This window comes from Mytilus edulis, chromosome 10, assembly GCF_963676685.1.
Source record: "Mytilus edulis chromosome 10, xbMytEdul2.2, whole genome shotgun sequence".
Lineage (NCBI taxonomy): Eukaryota > Metazoa > Mollusca > Bivalvia > Mytilida > Mytilidae > Mytilus > Mytilus edulis.
The window spans coordinates 47,352,501-47,371,834 of NC_092353.1; the positions used below are offsets into that span (position 1 = coordinate 47,352,501).

General features: G+C 32.5%; 1 protein-coding gene across 1 annotated transcript; it reads right to left on the reverse strand.

Annotated features, from left to right (window-relative positions):
• Positions 1-6,936: 6,936 nt before the first annotated feature.
• Positions 6,937-19,245, reverse strand: LOC139491333 (restin homolog). Its single transcript, XM_071278960.1, has 3 exons — positions 19,187-19,245; positions 12,894-12,966; positions 6,937-9,705 (listed from the first exon to the last, which is right to left on the reverse strand). Exons 2-3 carry the CDS (start codon positions 12,953-12,955, stop codon positions 7,764-7,766), a joined length of 2,004 nt encoding a protein of 667 aa, XP_071135061.1. The 5' UTR covers positions 12,956-12,966; positions 19,187-19,245; the 3' UTR covers positions 6,937-7,763.
• Between the last annotated feature and the right edge of the window lie 89 nt (positions 19,246-19,334).

A 19,334-nucleotide genomic window follows, 5' to 3' on the forward strand; every position in this document is an offset into this window, starting at 1 on the left:
GTCTACGCTCTCGGTCTTAATGATAATATCATGGGAATCGGCAATATAACAAGAACCGATTATGTTAACATTTTGGATATTGTTTCTAAAACTGTTCGAAAAAAACGTTCCCATGGTCGTAGAAGAAATCGCAATTAAAGAAAATTTTTGACCAATCATACCAATATTTCGGACCTAATTTCTATTTCAAAAAACAACGGCAGATATTATCTATTTACAAAGCTCTGTTCATTACCGATTAATAAGTTAAATACAATTTTAGAGGATTGCAACACAATTTCATATAGCAGTCCTAAGTATGAAATCGTTGAAATTATAATGACATATTGTCATTCTATACTGTTTCCCAAAATTGATTGTCCTGAAGATCACAAAAACATTTTATTAAACTAAAGTATGTCAATAAAGGTTTTGATTTTGTAATTATTGCTGGTATTTTTAACGACCATTCTGCTAAAGAACAAATTCCTTGATATTTTGATAATACTGAGCTCCCTCTTATTTGTTATATTTACAAGAAATCTACCCGGAAATTTGTGTTTTATTATAGCCAACTGTGTAAAGATGTTAACATCAGTCAAAATACACCTACTTCGCGTAATTGCAGTAATTCCGAATACATTTTGGGTCCAATTTCCCATGTAATAACAGGAGATCTTAACATCGTTTAAGACCGAGAGTTAAAATCATCCCTCACTAAAGGACCTAAACATTGTCCCCCGTCAATTATTAATTGGAATGAGTGTCGTAATATCATCCACGACTCACTCCGTACTTACTGTTTGAAATAGATAAAACGGGAAAAAGCTGACAAAAAATCTTTGGATTCTTTTTTAATTCAGTAATGAACATAGTTGATATACGTATTTAACATTTTAAAGAACATTTTACTCTTAACAATAACCGCAATAAACATATTTCTCGTATCAAGCATAAACTAAAAGAATTAGCCAAGGAATTTGTTTTTGTCCCGGTCGATAAAGCTGCTAATAATATTATTATTGTTTGACGTCAATTTTACATTTAGGTTCTACAAAAAGAAATCACCAATTCACCAACATTCCAACTGACTCCATTTTTAGAAAACGACATCTGTAACAAATTTTAACTTTTAGCTACCGCTTTACAAGCAGAACCAAAAATAATGAAAGTCCCAACTATGTATTGGCTTCCGAAGCTACACAAAATACCATACAAATACAGATTTATTTCGTCTTCAAGCCATTGTTCCACTACTAAATTATCTATTCTTCTTACCAGTACACTTGGTACAATCAAAAACCTGATAATAAATTGTTCAAATAAGGCCTTCGAAAATAATGGAATGAATTACTTTTGGAGTGTCAAAAACTCGTTGGAAGTACTTGATAAATCGCATGCTTATATTGGTGATTTTGAATCTGTTCAAAGTTTTGATTTTTCTATCCTATATACCACATTGCCTCACATTCTCATTAAGAAAAAAATCACACACTTAAATAAATGGGCATTTAAAAAGTCAGAATATGAATATATATATGTTCAAACACTTTTAGGTCATTTTTTAGTAGCAATAAACAAAAACAACTATGTCAATTGGACATGCTTTGATACTATATCTGCCTTTGAATTTTTACTAGATCACATTTTTGTTCGCTTTGGAAATTCCGTATATCGTCATGTTATCGGAATTCCAATGGGGACTAACTGTGCACCACTTATTGCGGACCTGTTTTTGTAGTGCTATGAGTTACAATTAATGACAAAAATCAGCAAAGACCCATAGAAACAACATCTGATAAACAAATTTAATAATACTTTTAGATATTTGGATGATATTTTGGCTCTCAATAATGACGACTTCAGTAAGTAAACTAAAGAAATTTATCCTGTTGAACTTACTTTAAATATAGCTAATACTAACTAATGACCACTGCCCTTTCCTCGATCTTGATATCTATATCATTAACGGAAAGCTTAATACTAAAATGTATGATAAAAGAGATGATTTCTCATTTTCTGTCGTTAATTATACATTTTTAGATAGTGACGTTCCCTTGTCACCATCTTACAGTGTTTATGTATCTCAACTTGTACTATTCGCTCGTGTAAATAACAATGGTTTAGATTTTAACGAGAGGAATTTATGTATTACTGAAAAATTATTACACCAGGGTTTTCGATATCACAAACTAATCAAAACATTTACTAAATTTTATCATCGATATATAAAGGACATCATTCGTAAATATAGCTCAACATGCAGACTTCTTATACGTTCAGGTATTTCACATCCAATATTTTATGGAAAAATGTCAGTATTCACCTCAGAAGCTTACAAAACCTTTAAATAGACTTATTAAGAAGGGTTATAGTTACGATACTGTTGTCAGGTCATTAAAGATTGCATATTTTGGCGTTAATATTGATTCACTTTGCACGGAACTAAAACATTTATTTAAAAACCAGTTGTTGGCATGACACGGGTTATGTTCTTCTCATATATGCTATGATGGTATGATACAAAACCCCTCAGGGGGAGGGTTGTGCCTGATATTCATATGATGAAAACATAAATTTTCAATCAGTTAAATTGAAGTCTTGAGCTGGCATGTCAGATAACTGCTAGTAGTCTGATGTTATTTATGTATTTTTGTCATTTTGTTTATTTTCTTTGGTTACATCTTCTGACATCAGAATCGGACTTCTCTTGAACTGTATTTCAATGTGCGTCTTGTTATGCGTTTACTTTTCTGCTTTGGTTACAGGTATAGGGGGAGGGTTGAGATCTCATAAACATGTTTAACCCCGCCGCATTTTTTGCGCCTGTCCAAGTCAGGAGCCTCTGACCTTTGTTAGTCTTGTATTATTTTAACTTTTTAATTTCTTGTGTACAATTTGGAGTTTAGAATGGCGTTCCTTATCACTGAACTAGTATATATATATATTCGTTTAGGGGCCAGCTGGAGGACGCCTCTGGGTGCGGGAATTTCTCGCTGCATTGAAGACCTGTTGGTGACCTTCTGCATTTGCCTGCTCTATGGTCGGGCTGTTGTCTCTTTCCCATTCCTCATTTCCATTCTCAATTTTACTTTATAAATATATATGTTTTATATATTAATTTCATTTGATTTTATTCAAACTTCATTTTAAACTTGATGTGAGTTTTACACCATTGGACCATCAAATACATTGCTGTAATGTACTTGTTGTGTCCTGGATAGATACCTCATTTCCTCTTTTTTTTTATATTTCATGCTTGAATTCAAATTTTATTTATCTTATTTTATTTTTAAAAGGATATATGAAGAAAAAATTAACTTTTTTTGTAAAGTGAAATTCATTCTTTGCAATTCATTCCATGTCATTTAAAGCGTCATCTCAAGCCGGCTTTAAATAAATAAATATTGGAACCACAGCTTCTTATACCTTTTATAAACTAGTAGAATGGAGACATCGCATAACATTTTGACAAATGACAAATTCAAATTTGAATATAGAAAATTTAAAGAAGACGCTGCATGATTGTAAAAGATGTTGTTATCAATTAACAATAAAGGATAAATAAATTACCATCGTACACAACATTCAATAATTCACAAAGTATTAAAAGTTTTGCTGATTATGACATATATGTTCAAATTATCGTACCTACAATCCTTCACAATTGCCAAAATTTAATCTACTGGTTGAGACTTTTCGCCAGAATTGTACTTATATAAACAACACGACTAGTTCCACATATGCGCCATGTTCTGATAACCCTCCGTGAGGTTACCCGAGATAACTCTTTGTTTTTGGTGTGTTTTGTGCTGCTCAGTCTTTAGTTTTGAATGCTTTTATTTGTCTCTTGGTATTTAAAGTTTTGACCATGGCATTGTCAGTATATTTTCGACTCATGAGTTTAAATGTTCCCTTTTGTACTCTCTCTGTTTCAGACCGTAAAAACATAGGTCCCTGTAAGACAGGATTGTAAAAGTTAGTTAATAAAACCAATGAACATTATTTTTTACTCTTTTCTAAATGTGTTTCATGTTAATTTATATGATTTAACCTTACTTTTTACATGAAAACGGGCAATTGACACGAATTGCTGGTTTCAGAAGTGTTTTAAAAGGCTATGAAAGTACCCGATCACGTCCCTCTGTGTTATTGTCAGTGGTATTTCTATTTGTATCTATCTAATGACAGGGTGAGTTGATCTCTTTTCGACCAATTATTACAGTTCATGTTTGTGTTGTACTGTTTCAGCACTGTCCCAGGGTAGGAGAGGGAATTTTATTCTTCTAACATATTTTAACGTATTTCTTATGCAGCAAAAATACTGCAATCTGATTGGTTTATTAGCCCGGTGTAAATAACACCCCACCCTTGTTCACCCCGGGATAAATAAAATTTTTCCTAAAAAATTTCATAAAAATAAAATTTTGCCAAAAGAAAGATTTTTATTTTTTTTTTTAATAAAAGAAATACTAAAATGTAAAAAAATGAAAATTGAAAAAAAAAAAATATTTTGAGGACAAAATTTTTTTTTTTTTAAATATTAAAAATATTTTTTTCCCCTAAAATTCCAAAGAAAACAAAAATATTCTGAATTTTCCCCAAAATAAAGAAAAAAAAGTATTTGACAATGAGCACATTGAAAAATGTTACACTGGAAATTTTTATTATAATTTTTCAATTTTACATCCTGGTTTTAAAAGAGTAAAGGAATTGTTCATAAGAAATAAATTCGTTATCTTGGTGTAATCAGGGGTGTACGGAATTTTACACCGTTCTTGAAAATTCATACACTCATTCGGTATGAATTTTCAACAACGGTGTAAAATTCTGTACACCCCTGATTACACCAAGATAACTAATAATCTCCACATTATGTATGAATTTATGTGCCTGTCCCAAGTCAGGAGCCTGTACATCAGTGGTTGTCGTTTGTTGTTGTGTTACACATTTGGTTTTGCTTTCATGTTATGTACATAATTATACTCATCATAGATACCAGGATTAAGTTTTTGTATTTACGTGCGTTTTGTCTACAAAAGACTGATCAGTGACGCACAAAAGCTTTTTCATTTGAATTGTTTTACATTTGTCACTTCGGGGCCTTTCACTGCTGTCTATGCGGTAACAACTTTGCCCGTTGTTGAAGCATATACGATGACCTATAGTTGTTAATATATGTGTCATTTGGTCTCTTGTGAAGAGTTGTCTCATTCGCGATCACAACACATTATTTTTTTATGATCATTCTGTATCAAAACCGATTAAGAGAAACACAATTATTAAAAAAAAAATATTTGAAGTATTTTTACATTAATTCGCTTGTTTGAGATTTTAATTATGTTAGAAATATCATTGAAATGGTATATTCAGATTCAATTGTTTGGTGTTTGCATACAAAGATGAGTGACGAGATAATCGTATTTGAAGCCGCCGACCCATTCTCCTTCTCCCCTCCCCACCCTAGACTTACAAAACTATGACTATGATGAAACGACTTAACACAATACAAACTATGTAAACCTGCCTTTCATCTACAAAAGACGCATCAGTGACACACAAAGCTTTTTCTATTGAATTGTTTTCTATTTGTCACTTCAGGGCCTTTCATTGATGACTATGCGATAAGAACTTTGCCCATTGTTGAAGTATATACGATGACCTATAGTTGTTAATCTCTGCATCATTTGGCCTCTTGTAAATAGTTGTCTCATTCACAATCACAACACAGTTTGTTTATTTTATAATAATTCTGAAGAGACACGAACTTTCTTTACCCTATGTTTGAAAGAAGAAGATAATGTCACAAATCATGAAGTTGAAACACGGTATAAAGTTATTTCAACTGGAATATACTATAAAATACCAGAGCTTTTACACATACATGTAGTAAGATACTGTTTTTACATAAACATGCTTAAGTAAATAAAGGCAACAGTAGTATACCGCTGTTCAAAACTCATAAATCCATGGACAAAAAACAAAATCGGGGTAACAAACTAAAACCGAGGGAAACGCATTAAATATAAGAGGAGAACAACGACACAACACCGAAACGCAACACACACAGAAACGGACCAAGCAACAGACAAAACACCACGAGAATAACAAATATAAAATCAAAACCAAATACATGAATTTGGGATAGACAAGTACCGTGCCACGTCTTATCTCAAAAATAAGAGAAAACACAAACGACTCAACGTTAAAATGCAACACACACAGAAACGAACAATATTATAACAATGGCCATCTTCCTGACTTGGTACAGGACACTTTTAAAGGGGAATAAAAGTGGTGGGTTGAACCTGGTTTTATGGCATGCCAAACCTCGCACTTTAATGGCAAAGTTAAATATAACATTGAAATGACAACATAATATTACAGGACTACAATACAAATAAAAAGGAGACCATATTAGACAAAGAAAAGCATGATTAATAGATAACAAAAAGCATCAGGTTTAAAATTCAATACGCCAAAAACGCGTCTTGTCCACACAAGACTCACTAGTGACGCCCAGATATAAAAGATCGAAAGTGAAAAAAGTACAAAGTTGTACAGCACTGAAGATCAAAAGTTGAAAAGGTTTTGCCAAATACGGCATTGTTTGTATGCCCGGGATAAGAACATTCTTATTATATAGAACAATTCATGCTATTGCAAACAGTAAATTTTAACAAATGAATATGAAAGAGATATACATAATGAAACTGAAGTATTAACTAATTACAGAAAACTAAACCCGAATACATAACGCCCAGATATAAAAGATCGAAAGTGAAAAAAGAACAAAGTTGTACAGCACTGAAGATCAAAAGTTGAAAAGGTTTTGCCAAATACGGCATTGTTTTTATGCCCGGGATAAGAAGACTTAAAACCTGCCTTGCTCCTTAATAAATATTTACAATCTTTACAAACTGGATTTAGAGAAACACAATTATTATCAAAACAAAATTTGAAGTATTTATACATTTATTCGTATATTTAAGATTTAAATTATGTAAGAAATATCATTTGAACCGAAATATTCAGCATGTCCAGATCCAATTGTTGGCTAACTGCATACAGAAATGAGTGACGGGATGAAGAATATTTAAGCCACCGACACCATTCTCCTCCTCCCCAGGGCCCTCCCCACCCTAGACCCACAAACTGTGACATTATACAAACTATGTAAAACTGTGCTAAAAAAATTATGACTAGCAACAAAAAGTCATTTACTTGTAACAGGCATATATAAAATGTTGCATGGTTAATCATCACTGGTGGTAAACGGATGGTCGTAACTTAAAGTTATGGTTAGCCAAAAATGGGAGACATGTCTATAGATAAGTTTTTCTTTTCCGATTTTCGTGCAGTATTAAAATTTATAAGAAAACAACTACTAAAAAACAGTAACTAAGACTTTACATATCCACCAGTACACATGCACATTCAATGATTTTAGTGTAACACATTTAGAGAAAAAAATAACATTTATCAATGCTACACTATATGTATCAGCACACTGCAGAACCATGCATGTATATATGTGTATAACAGTAATATTTAGCGTATTCATATAAAAAACAATGTTCAAAAAACTTATTACAATGTTGAAAATGAATAATATTAATATCTTCAAATTTAACTAATGATGCATCCAGTCACACACACACACACACACACACAACCACACTGATAAACACACACACACAACCACACTGATAAACACACACACAAAACCACACTGATAAACACACACACACAACCACACTGATAAACACACAAACACAAGGAAGTCAGTTGCCTTTCGATTTGTGATAATCTTTTTGACGTAGATTTTCTTCAACTTTTTCAAAATATTCTTTGTGTTTTTTCTGCACAATTTGAAAAGTTTCGTCAACTGCCTTTTGACTCTGTTTATTTAATTCCTTTCGACGACGTTCAATTTCCTTCTTATCGGTGGCTGGATCAAGTGCAACAAGACCACCTAATCTATTAATTTGGTCCAATAGATGCTTGTCTGATACTTCAACGTATGCAGATGTTATTGCTTGAACAGCATACGTCATAGTGCTCACCTTCAACAGTTCTTCGAAGATAACTTTATTTGTAAATGCGTTTATTTTTCCTTGTTTTGGCTCTGAATCAACAGCAAACGTCGTATCTTCTACAAAATTTTGCACGTTCTCGTGATTTTTTATTTTGATTACTCTAGAAATAGTTTGGAAAAACCTTACAATCTTTCCCCATTCGGAACGAACCTGCGCTATTGATTTTAAACTTTTCACCATAACTTTTAGGATGTCGTCAAAATTAACTTCTTCTATTTTGAAACTCTCTAGTTCTTTCAAAGAATTTGTTATCCTATTGTTACTTTTTATTATGTTTTGAAAAGTTTCCTCTTTACAACGTCTCGAATCTTCTAATGCATTTCTTGCACTTTCCAATTTTAAACTCCATCTCGTAAGTTCCTGCTGAACCAATGTGTCCGAGCTTAATATCGTTTGCTTCCATCCAGCTCCAGTTTTATACATATGTTCTTTTGCATCTGCCAAAAATTGTTTAACGTCAAAATGCATATCCTCAATGTTTATGACGATTTGCCTTACTTCATCGTCATCTATCTTCAACTCTTTATGGAGTTCAATTAATTTTTTACAATATTTTAATGCATTCTTGCTTATCTTAATACCCTGATAATGAGCATCTGTATGTTCGGAATCCTTCTTAAGCCTTTTATCGATATGTGAAATAGTATGTTTTAGACCTCTAACGGCATCTATTTTATTCCAGTCGGGTTTTTTTTGTCCATTTTTACTACCGGCAGTGGCTATTTCGACCAATTGATCGACCGCGTGGTATAGATTTTCTGCAAATCCGAATGCACGAGTTTTTGCCCTGTCCTCATTTGTTTCTGTTTCCCGTGTTTCATGAACTTGATCGTACAACGACTGAAAGAGTAACTTCTTGACAACTCCAAACGTTCCATCGAATACAGAAAACGCCATAAGCTTCATCCAGGACGGTGCGTCATCAAGTGCTTCTTTAAAATCTGCTGATGCACTTTTTATCTCCTCGTCGATGTCTTCAAATTGTTTAGTCAACATCTCTTTTTCTTGTAGTGATTTCTTTATCTCTTCCATTGCGGCTCGTATAGCCGTTTCTGTATCTTTAGACTTATCCTCATAAAATCCTTTCGCCATTGTGCTAGCTTCTAAAAGTTCCCCAGCTACATTCATGAAGAGAAGAAAACGCCCTTCTACATCAAGAGACAGCTTGAGACACTCATCTGCGATTAATTCAATTTTCTTCAGAGTCTTTTTACTAAAATATTGCACTTCATCATTTGTGCCCTCTGTCATGACATCAAATAGTAATTCTAAATGGCTATTAATATTTGTCGTATATAGTTTCATTGAGTCCATATTTTTATGCGCTTCATTGAATGCATCCCATCCAATATTTGCTAATTGCACTAGTGATGATCGGAATGAATCGGGGTATTTCAAATATTCAAACTGTTTTTTGAAAGATTTAGTTTTAAGCATGTTAAGAGTGAAGTCATTGTCTGTTGCTATTAGCAATAAATGGCCCATTAAAGCTATTGCATGAGGAGGTGATGTCAACAGATTCGTCAAGTCAGTATAAGGTTCGATTTCTGTGTCAGCTACCTTTTTAGCTCTCTCTCTAAAATTTACCCCGTAAAGATCTTTAGTTTCCTTCACTGCTTCAAAATTCCTAGAACACATTGATTCAATGTAACGATTGTTGCACACGTTCAAAACAGCTCATATAAATGTATTGCTGGTAACATGTTATGCCTCATAATATTCTGCGCTTAGGTACTAACAGTATATACGGCATATTTATCTTTAATTAGCTGTTTATGAATTTTGAAAAAAAGTAGTTAGGTTTCACCTCCCTGAGGCAAGAATAAATGATTTAATTTTTTGGGGGGGCGACTTAATTTTATACGTGTTCGATGACTAACATACCATTATCATTTAAAACCATTATTTGTAATGCCTCACAAAAGAGCTTCGAGTAAAGATCACGTCTGGTAATTCTACATATTCTTAAGCATACTTTAGAAAAAGTTGAAATTTTACAAAATCATAAATACTAGTAGGTCTTTCTTTCCCTTTTTTATTAACATCAAAGAAAATCTAACGTCATTATAATGGATATCAAAACTTCACAAAACTCCGTGTAAAGACCGATACATAACTGGAGTACAGTAATAGATAGCAATATTGGGGTGAGATATGTTCAACCAGTGGTGTCAATTAGATAAGGATTCTCAAAAAGTCTTTACAAAAATCTACTGTTTAATCTTAGATCACAATCTCTGCAATTTTGCAGCAACATTGAGTCATTTGATAAGTCTACGAGAAACACTTTTTCCCATGCGCAATTGAAAAATAGACTTAACCATCTCATTAAACAGAGCCTTTTTTTTTATATAGAAATAGAAATTGTTGATATAAATGTTTTGTTTTTGGGCTATGATAATTGGTTGTTTTTTGTGAAGAACACAATGATTCTATGAGAAACTGCATTGAATATGTTGAAGATGATATAATCAAAATACTGGACTTTTTAATAGACATTACCAGGTATATAAATTTTGCTTTTGAAAGTGTTTGGAGGATTTGCATTTCAACTGACACTCGGTATTCCAATGGGTACTAGTTGTGACCCTTTTGAACGATTCAAGTTTTGTACTCGTATGAAGCAGAATTCGCACAGAACCTTCTACAAGACAAACAGAAAAATCGCCTTGTGAAATTCTATAAGTTTACTTTCGGAAATATAGATAATGTCCTATCACTGAATAACACATATTTTAGTCAGTACTTGCATCTCACATTTCCCAGTGAACTTGAAATTAAGAATATTACTGGCACCAGAAGATCTGCGTCGTATACCTCAATATTGCCACATATGAACGTCTTCACACTAAATTCTATGACAAACGGGATGATTTCAACTTCCCAATTATCAATTTTCAACTTCTCAGTACTAACATACCCTCTGCTCCTTCGAATGGGATTTATATATATCAATTGATACGTTATTCTCGTGCATGTTCACAATATACGAACAAAATATAAAGGAGTGTCCATCATGCATTGCTTGATCTATAATACAATGTGGTTGTGTCTATACTTACTAACTAACTAACGACATTTTTACTACGACTTAGATTGTAGTTTTCCATCTACATCGTCTTTCTGCTGAGTACCGAATGTGAACTATTCGGGATTCCGAATTCGCATTGCTAAAAGACGTGTTGCGGTATTCATACACCTTACATTCATATATTTAGTTTAAATGTTTCTTTTGTAAATTTGGTTTGATAATGGATCATGTCTTATCATTTGTGTTTTAAATTCTGTATTTTTAGGACATTTCCCATAAAAGGATGTCTAATTGTTCAGTATAGTTGAATTATTTTTCATTTTCCATGGATAAAGTCCAAATAATTATGATGTCGTCACAGCATCAATTTAAATGAGCATTTTAAGGCCATCATAATCATTATAATTATTATTACTATTGTGAAAAAAAATGGGAATATTGGAGTCTCGTAAAATACAATTGAATGAAGATTATATATACGTCACAACAAACTTCACTATTTCTGGTGTCCTGTGCTTTCATAAAACAGTAAAAGGGAGATGTCCATTGTTATTCCTCAATATACATGTTGTTTATTAATGCTTTTTTCTATTCTGAATTTTCCATCGTTTGTATGTATTATATTCCTATCTCGTAGTGTTGTCATTTTAGCACTATGTTTTAACAGTGCCATAAAAGCGTGAGGTTTGGTTAACAATAGAACCAGGTTCATCCCACAATGTGCTATAAATTGAATATAAATTTCATAGTTCAGTACTTAGAATCACAAAGGACTCCCCCCCTCCCACACACACACTCCCCCCCCCCCCCCACACACACTCCCCCCCCCCAAAAAAAAAACCATTCACCATAGAACGCATTCCACCCAATAAAATAATTTTATATTTTATCATTTTGTTATTAATACAGAAAAATTATGCACGACGCGAAAAAGATATATTGTATTTTATATCGGTTAGTAGTTGTATTTTATCTTAAAAAATTAGTGCAATGTAAATCATAAAAATAAGGAGATGAATTTTAATTGCCAAAACGACAACTGTCCGTAAAAGTTAAAATGGAGCAGATGCAATTTAAAAAATAAATAAACAATGGGTATATCATGTATATTCGGCTGTTAAAGACCTTGACATGCAAATTATGAAATAATTCAATTGAGAAAAATAGTGGTCTAGTTTATAATAGCACAACATACGAAAAACAAGTCTGATAGACACGAATCAACGTCAACCACTGAGCAACCTGCTCGTTACTTTGGAAAGGCACATATAAGATAACGTGTAACATTTTTAAAGGCGTTATCCCCCTTTTGCTTAAGCTATGATAATAAATGTTAAATCGACACAACACAAAAAAAACTACATCTACAAGTTTCCAATGTCCTTGTCATTTGGTCTCTTGTAGAGAGTTGTATCATTGGCAATTAAACCACATCTTCTTTTTAATATACACAAAACAATATCAGAAAGCAAATTGGAGATTATCATTAAACAACAACTATTACAGGTTTCTAACTTTGGAAGGCATAAATATAAACAAGCCTGAATGAACAAACACTATCTAACCTTGTGCAATGGTGTAACGGTTCAACATAGGAATAAACCTTGATAATGTTTTATGCCCCAAATAGCAAGTAGAGGGATGCAATAAAACTGTACAAAAAAATAATTTTAAAGTGAAGTAGTGATTTGGTCACGGGGTACGTTAGATATATCAATATAATTAAATTTAAGGATGGGACGCTAATATGATACATATTATGAATATAACAAACTAAGACTTACCTTAGAAAACATGCTAAAATAATCACACAAACAGGACGACAACATACACTGCAAGCCACCATTTTTACAAAGGCTTCAATATAAAAATAGACATGTAGGACATATAACAATGGAAACGTCAATACGGGAATTTTTACAGGGTTGCTGTGTAATCTTCTTTACTTTTGACTTTCGGTTGCCAAATTTGTATCTTCTCTCTCATTTATCTCATTGACGTTTTACATATACCCATTCAATACGTTACGCTCGTTCATGTTCACACCATACGGACCTTATTATATGTGGCGTGTTTTCAAACGTAAACTGTTCTGATTCAGATTGTTAATTTTCAATAATGCTCTTTGTCTTGATGCCCTTTTATGTGTCATTGTTACATATTTATTTGTTTTAAAGTTGATATGTCTGGGTTTTTTTTTCACACATTTTACTTAAGTTTCTATGGTATTTTGTTTTGCCTTGCAATTAATATAATTTATATTTGTTCCTAATATAAGTCAAGATTATGGCTTAAAGTTACGCCTAAACACTAACTGTATTTTACTGATTCTAAAATATGATTGTTCAATGTATAAAGAAAAGCGGAATGATTAATTTTTCAGAGATATGTATTACATACCACTTTCAAGGATTAAATTTCATTTGCCAGTCCTGTTGCCATTGTTCTAAACTAGTTTTATCTTCTTGAAGAAATTGTGCTTCAAAAATATTATGTATATTTTTAAACATAAAGCAGTCATTTGCAAGTTACATGTTCTGGTAAGTCATCAATAAATTATAGTGAAAAATAATGTTGGATCTTAAACCATTCCCTGAGGAACAACAGCGTCAAAAACTGGGTCAAGATGCGTATTAGTTTCTCCATAGGTGGTAATGGTAACGTTTTCTTCTGTTGCTCAGTCCATATCATTAACTTGGATATGTGTGATAGTTCGTTTCGAAGCTGAGACATTTTCACATATGTGATTAAACTTTCGGGGTAAGAAGTGAGATTACTTTTTCCGTAAATTAGCAAAACCCGAGTATCCTTTTGTGATGCGGCTACTCGTGATAAAAAAAATCCCATTTTTAACACAATAAGTTCTTTGAAAATTTGATACTTTGAACACATTTGATAGCTTCATAGATTTTACACATTTATTCTGTGTTCCCTTACTTTTTAAATTCACACAAATGGTTAAGCCCAGTCACTTGTTTTTCATAGAAACATGTCCAATATCACTACACAGAGATTTTTTGTTTACACGTGACTTTTGAGTTCCTCATTTCAAGGCACATTAGAGATATTGTCCCATATTGAAATCCATAGTTCTTTTTTTTTGTGATCTTCATAGGTATGACAGTGTGAACAAATCTGTGTATTTTTGTCCATTTCTGAAAAATAATAAAGTTGTTTTAGCACTTTAAGGCAATGACACTTTTGTCGCTATATTCATTTATTTTGAAAACAATGTGTATATATAATTAATTTCTTCCAGTATACCTTGACTAAATAACACAAGGACAACATTTCCGATGATAACATTAAATTACAATACACAACCCTGTTAAAGCATTCTATAAAATTTTCTTGTGCCTAAAAGTGCATTTTGACAGAGAAATTATGCAAAAATGATGATTTTATAAAAAAAAAACCACCAAAATAATTATTCTTACTAGTGGAAAGCTGGTATTCAAATACTGTGAAAACCACTCTTAACTACTGGGAAAGTCATTCTTGTCATATAATTAGAGTACAATGTAGTGCAAATTTTCCAAATTGTCCTTTCACATAATTATATTTGAGAAAAAAATGGTTTTTACATGTATTTAAGTGAAAACCTTTTATCAGTGAGAAATCCACATGACGCTTTAAAGGAAACATTGTGACATCACATGTATTATTGCGTCATTAAATAACGACAGATCAAAATAGTGCTAAATATAGTTTGCAGTGTTACGTGAGAAACAGTTGCCGTAAGATTTAATTCGAAATATTGAGTCAAAAAGATCTGTAACTAAGCATTTTCATTTAATACCAATACCGTAGCAATAGTTTTAATATTAGCATATTTTTAATATACCGACTGTAATTTCAATTGCATAAATACCATAAATAAACAATTTAGAGCTTGCCTAATAAATCAAAATGCTTACCAGTTATTCATGACTTTTTAAAACCTCTAGTTTGCCAACTCAGGTTAAAAAGTAATAATATGTCTGGAACTGAAATAAGACAAAAAAGATACTCAGGCTGTGTTATCATTTGATTTAAATACATAAGTATTATTGAGAGAGAAATATCGAATTCTTGAAAGTTTTATCACAAAGAAAGACCAAATGCTTCTCCCTTGTAACTTATCCACCTTCATTTAAACCTTTTATATTAGAAGCAATGAGTAGTAGCTAACTAGCTTAATAGTTGAATAGGTGGAGAAATATTTGTTTCAAAAAGGTTTGACCCTCCCACTTTTTCACTGAGAAATGACAATATCTTTTGTTTTGGTCGAGTGCATTTAGAATAATAATTCATGATTTTCTTAATACATGTAATGTTTTTTTCTGTTTATATGCATATGATGTCTACTGACCAGGGGTCAAATCATTGGATAAAAACATATGTGATGATGCATCTCACTTTACTCGTATGAAGTGTGTTATCTCCCTTGATTATCAGGTATTCCTGTAGACCAGAGTGATAATTACATAACAAAGACTATATTGTATCATGTTTACTTACAATCTAAAAATATTTAAAAGTTATTTCTTGACTTTTTTAATATAGTAAACAAATACCTTTTGGATTTCTCGGGGGTAAACAAAGTTATGATTGTGCCTAAAAAAAGTGTTCAGCCCCGTGCCAGTAATGCATTTTAAATGCGAAAATTTCATTGCGTTTTTGCTGATCTTTATCAATAATATTCATCTTAAACCATTTATGATAACTAGGTATAAATAAAAAACTACTAACCATCATTTACAAACCATTTTTAGCCATGGCGTTGTCAGTTTGTTTTGGATTTATGAGTTTGACTGTCCCTTTGGTATCTTTCGTCCCTCTTTTCTTTTACACAATTTTCTGTGGTGTACAAGGTGAAATCATCCATAAATCAGTCTGAAAACTTTTGGAATTAATCTTCTAAATTGGGTCAAGATGCGTATTAGTTTCTCCATAGGCGGTAATGGTAACGTGTTCTTCTGTTGCTCAGTCCATATCGTTAACTTGGATATGTGTGATGGCTCGGTTCGAAGCTGAGACATTTTCACATATGTGGTTAAATTTGCGGGGTACGAAGTGAGATTACTTTTTCCGTAAATTAGCAAACCCCGAGTATCCTTTTGTGATGCGGCATCTCGTGGTAAAAAATCCCATTTTTAACACAAGTTCTTTGAAAATTTAATACTTTGAACACATTTGATAGCTTTATAGATTTTACACATTTATTTTGTGTTCCCCTACATTTTAAATTAACACAAATGGTTAAGCTCAGTCACTTGTTTATCATAGAAACATGTCCAATATCACTACTCAGAGATTTTTTTTACACGTGACTTTTGAGTTCCTCGTTTCAAGTTGCATTAGGGTTATTGTCCCAGCTCATTATGAATAGTTAATACCATTTAAAGTACCTGGTGTTACCTATCGGCTAAAACATAGTTATCCAATTAATTTTTTGATTCCTTATACCTTAACAAGAGTGCACACGCTGAAATGTCTCGCCTTCTTTACTAATCATTGATATTATGTTGATAGTCCTAAGTATAAAGCTTTATTAAAAACTGTCACATAAACTTAACATTAACCAAGATAACTAAACAAAGACCAATAAACCATGAAAATGAGGTCAAGGTCAGATGAACCATGCCAGGCAGACATGTACAGCTAACAATGCTTCCATACAACAAATATAGTTGACCTATTACTTATAGTTTAAGAAGAATAGACCAAAACACAAAAACTTAACACTAAGCAATGAACCTTGAACATGAGGTCGAGGTCAAATAAAACCTGCGCGACTGACATATAGATCATAAAATATTTCCATACACCAAATATAGTTGACCTATGGCATATAGTATTAGATAAAAAGACCAAAACTCAAAAACTTAACTTTGACCACTCAACCATGAAAATGAGGTCAAGGTCAGATGACATCTGTCCGCTAGACATGTACACCTTACAATCATTCCATACAACAAATATAGTAGATCTATTGCATAAAGTATGAGAAAAACAGACCAAGACACAAAAACTTAACTATAACCACTGAACCATGAAAATGAGGTCATGGTCAGATGACACCTACCAGTTGGACATGTACACCTTACAGTCCTTCCATACACCGAATATACTAGACCTATTGCTTATAGTATCTGAGATATGGACTTGACCACCAAAACTTAACCTTGTTCACTGATCCATGAAATGAGGTCGAGGTCAAGTGAAAGCTAAATGACAGACATGAAGACCTTGCAAGGTACGCACATACCAAATATAATTATCCTATTACTTATAATAAGAGAGAATTCAACATTACAAAAATTCTGAACTTTTTTTTCAAGTGGTCACTGAACCATGAAAATGAGGTCAAGGACATTTGACATGTGACTGACGGAAACTTCGTAACATGAGGCATCTATATACAAAGTATGAAGCATCCAGGTCTTCCACCTTCTAAAATATAAAGCTTTTAAAAAGTTAGCTAACGCCGCCCCCGCCGCCGTAGCCGCCGTAGCCGCCGCCGCCGGATCACTATCCCTATGTCGAGCTTTCTGCAACAAAAGTTGCAGGCTCGACAAAAAACTAATTTTGAACCTATCTTTGATGGGGAACTTTTTCAAATGCTTTATAGAAATATAAAAGTATAACATTTATTTGATTGCCATTTGTCAACGATTTTGCGAGATCTTGTATACCGATAATAAATTGGGCGTCGCTAAACCCATGTTGACTATGATTGAATATATCGTTTTATACTGCAATTTGATGTCATTCTATACAGATACAGCCCTACAGATATCGCTTTAAAGCTCCGCCCACTGCCGGACTACGCTTGTGTATTGCTGTTGACGCGTGTTTTAAGAAACTGCCTGACCACAGAATGAGTATTGCAATCGCATTCCAATGATGTATTGTTTGACCTTATGCGAGCTAACGATTACTTTTATACGTTCTGTTTGTTTAAAACAGACAAACACGAACAACAGTATTTTCTAAGACGACAATCATCAATTTCCAAACTTGAATGTGTACATGTGTAACAAAATCAACTATGTCAATTTCAGCTTGCATGTTAACTAACTGTCAAGTTCAGTACAAAATCTGAAGAGTAGGACAACTCGTACACTTCTGTTTCAAATTGGATAATGTTTTGTTATTTGTTTTAACTGTTGAAATTAGTTATTATGTTAAAATAGATAACTTTTCACCTTGACCGATGTATTATTGTTGACCATTCGAGAATCTTTTTTTTTTTTTGAGAACCCGTCTTCACCTGAATGTGTGATTTCAATATTACTACGCGGGCCTCAAGGGATTTTAAATCGAAAATAAATGCAAAAAATGTGAGTTTTTGTGTCTTTCAAAACACAAACAATATACAAAATTAATTGCATGATAAAGACAATAACTGTTTAGTGTCTTTACATATCTGCTGTTTGAACTCGGCTTAAAAAAAATAGCTAACTAAAGCTCGCATTACAACTGTTTGGGCTGTTTCTTAGCCTCGTACCAAATACAGTTGATATTTAAAGACAGATATTGTCTATATTAGTGAGATGTTTTCCCATGTTGCATGTTATGAATATGTTCCGAAATGTTACAACATATCACAGTTCATGAAACTGGTCATGAAACAATTAATACCTTTATGCTTGTCACCTTAAGACCATGTTGTAACATCAAAACAAACTATAAAAAACAGCTCATTAAATCTATATTATGAATATAAACGACAAAAACGACAAACACACATAGTATAGATATAGGAATACTAGCAGTTACTAAATGCTAGTTAAAGGCCAATAACAACTTATAAAAAAATCATGTATCTAAGAAAACATCTAACACTAAAATGTCAATCAGTACGCACCCAAAATCCAATATATTCATTGAATATGTGCATTGCGACCCTGACTACCAGCTCGACAACGTTGCGTGCGATTCTTTAGGTTTCAACAAAAAATGTATGTGGTTTAATTTTTTATTATTTTTATTCTAATCATTTTAAGTTTTACATGTTCAATTCATTCGAAACCTTTCTGCAATATCTATTATATCTTTTAACATTGTTTAAATAAAGCTTAATTGTACTTACCGTTATTATACCACCTAACAACATAAACATGATAAACGTTGCGATAAATTCGTCTATATTTAGATACAGGTAAACCAGACAATTTTTTGAAAACTTAAGTGTGTTCTTTTATAATGGAATAGCGCTTGTATCAATTTATTAAATGTTA

Excerpts from the sequence above, each read along its gene's own strand:
- LOC139491333 (XM_071278960.1), bottom strand. The coding sequence starts at position 12,955 with ATGGTGGCTTGCAGTGTATGTTGTCGTCCTGTTTGTGTGATTATTTTA. Across the intron at positions 9,706-12,893 it reads ATTTTAGCATGTTTTCTAAG|GAATTTTGAAGCAGTGAAGG; the intron begins GTAAGTCTTAGT and ends AATGTGTTCTAG.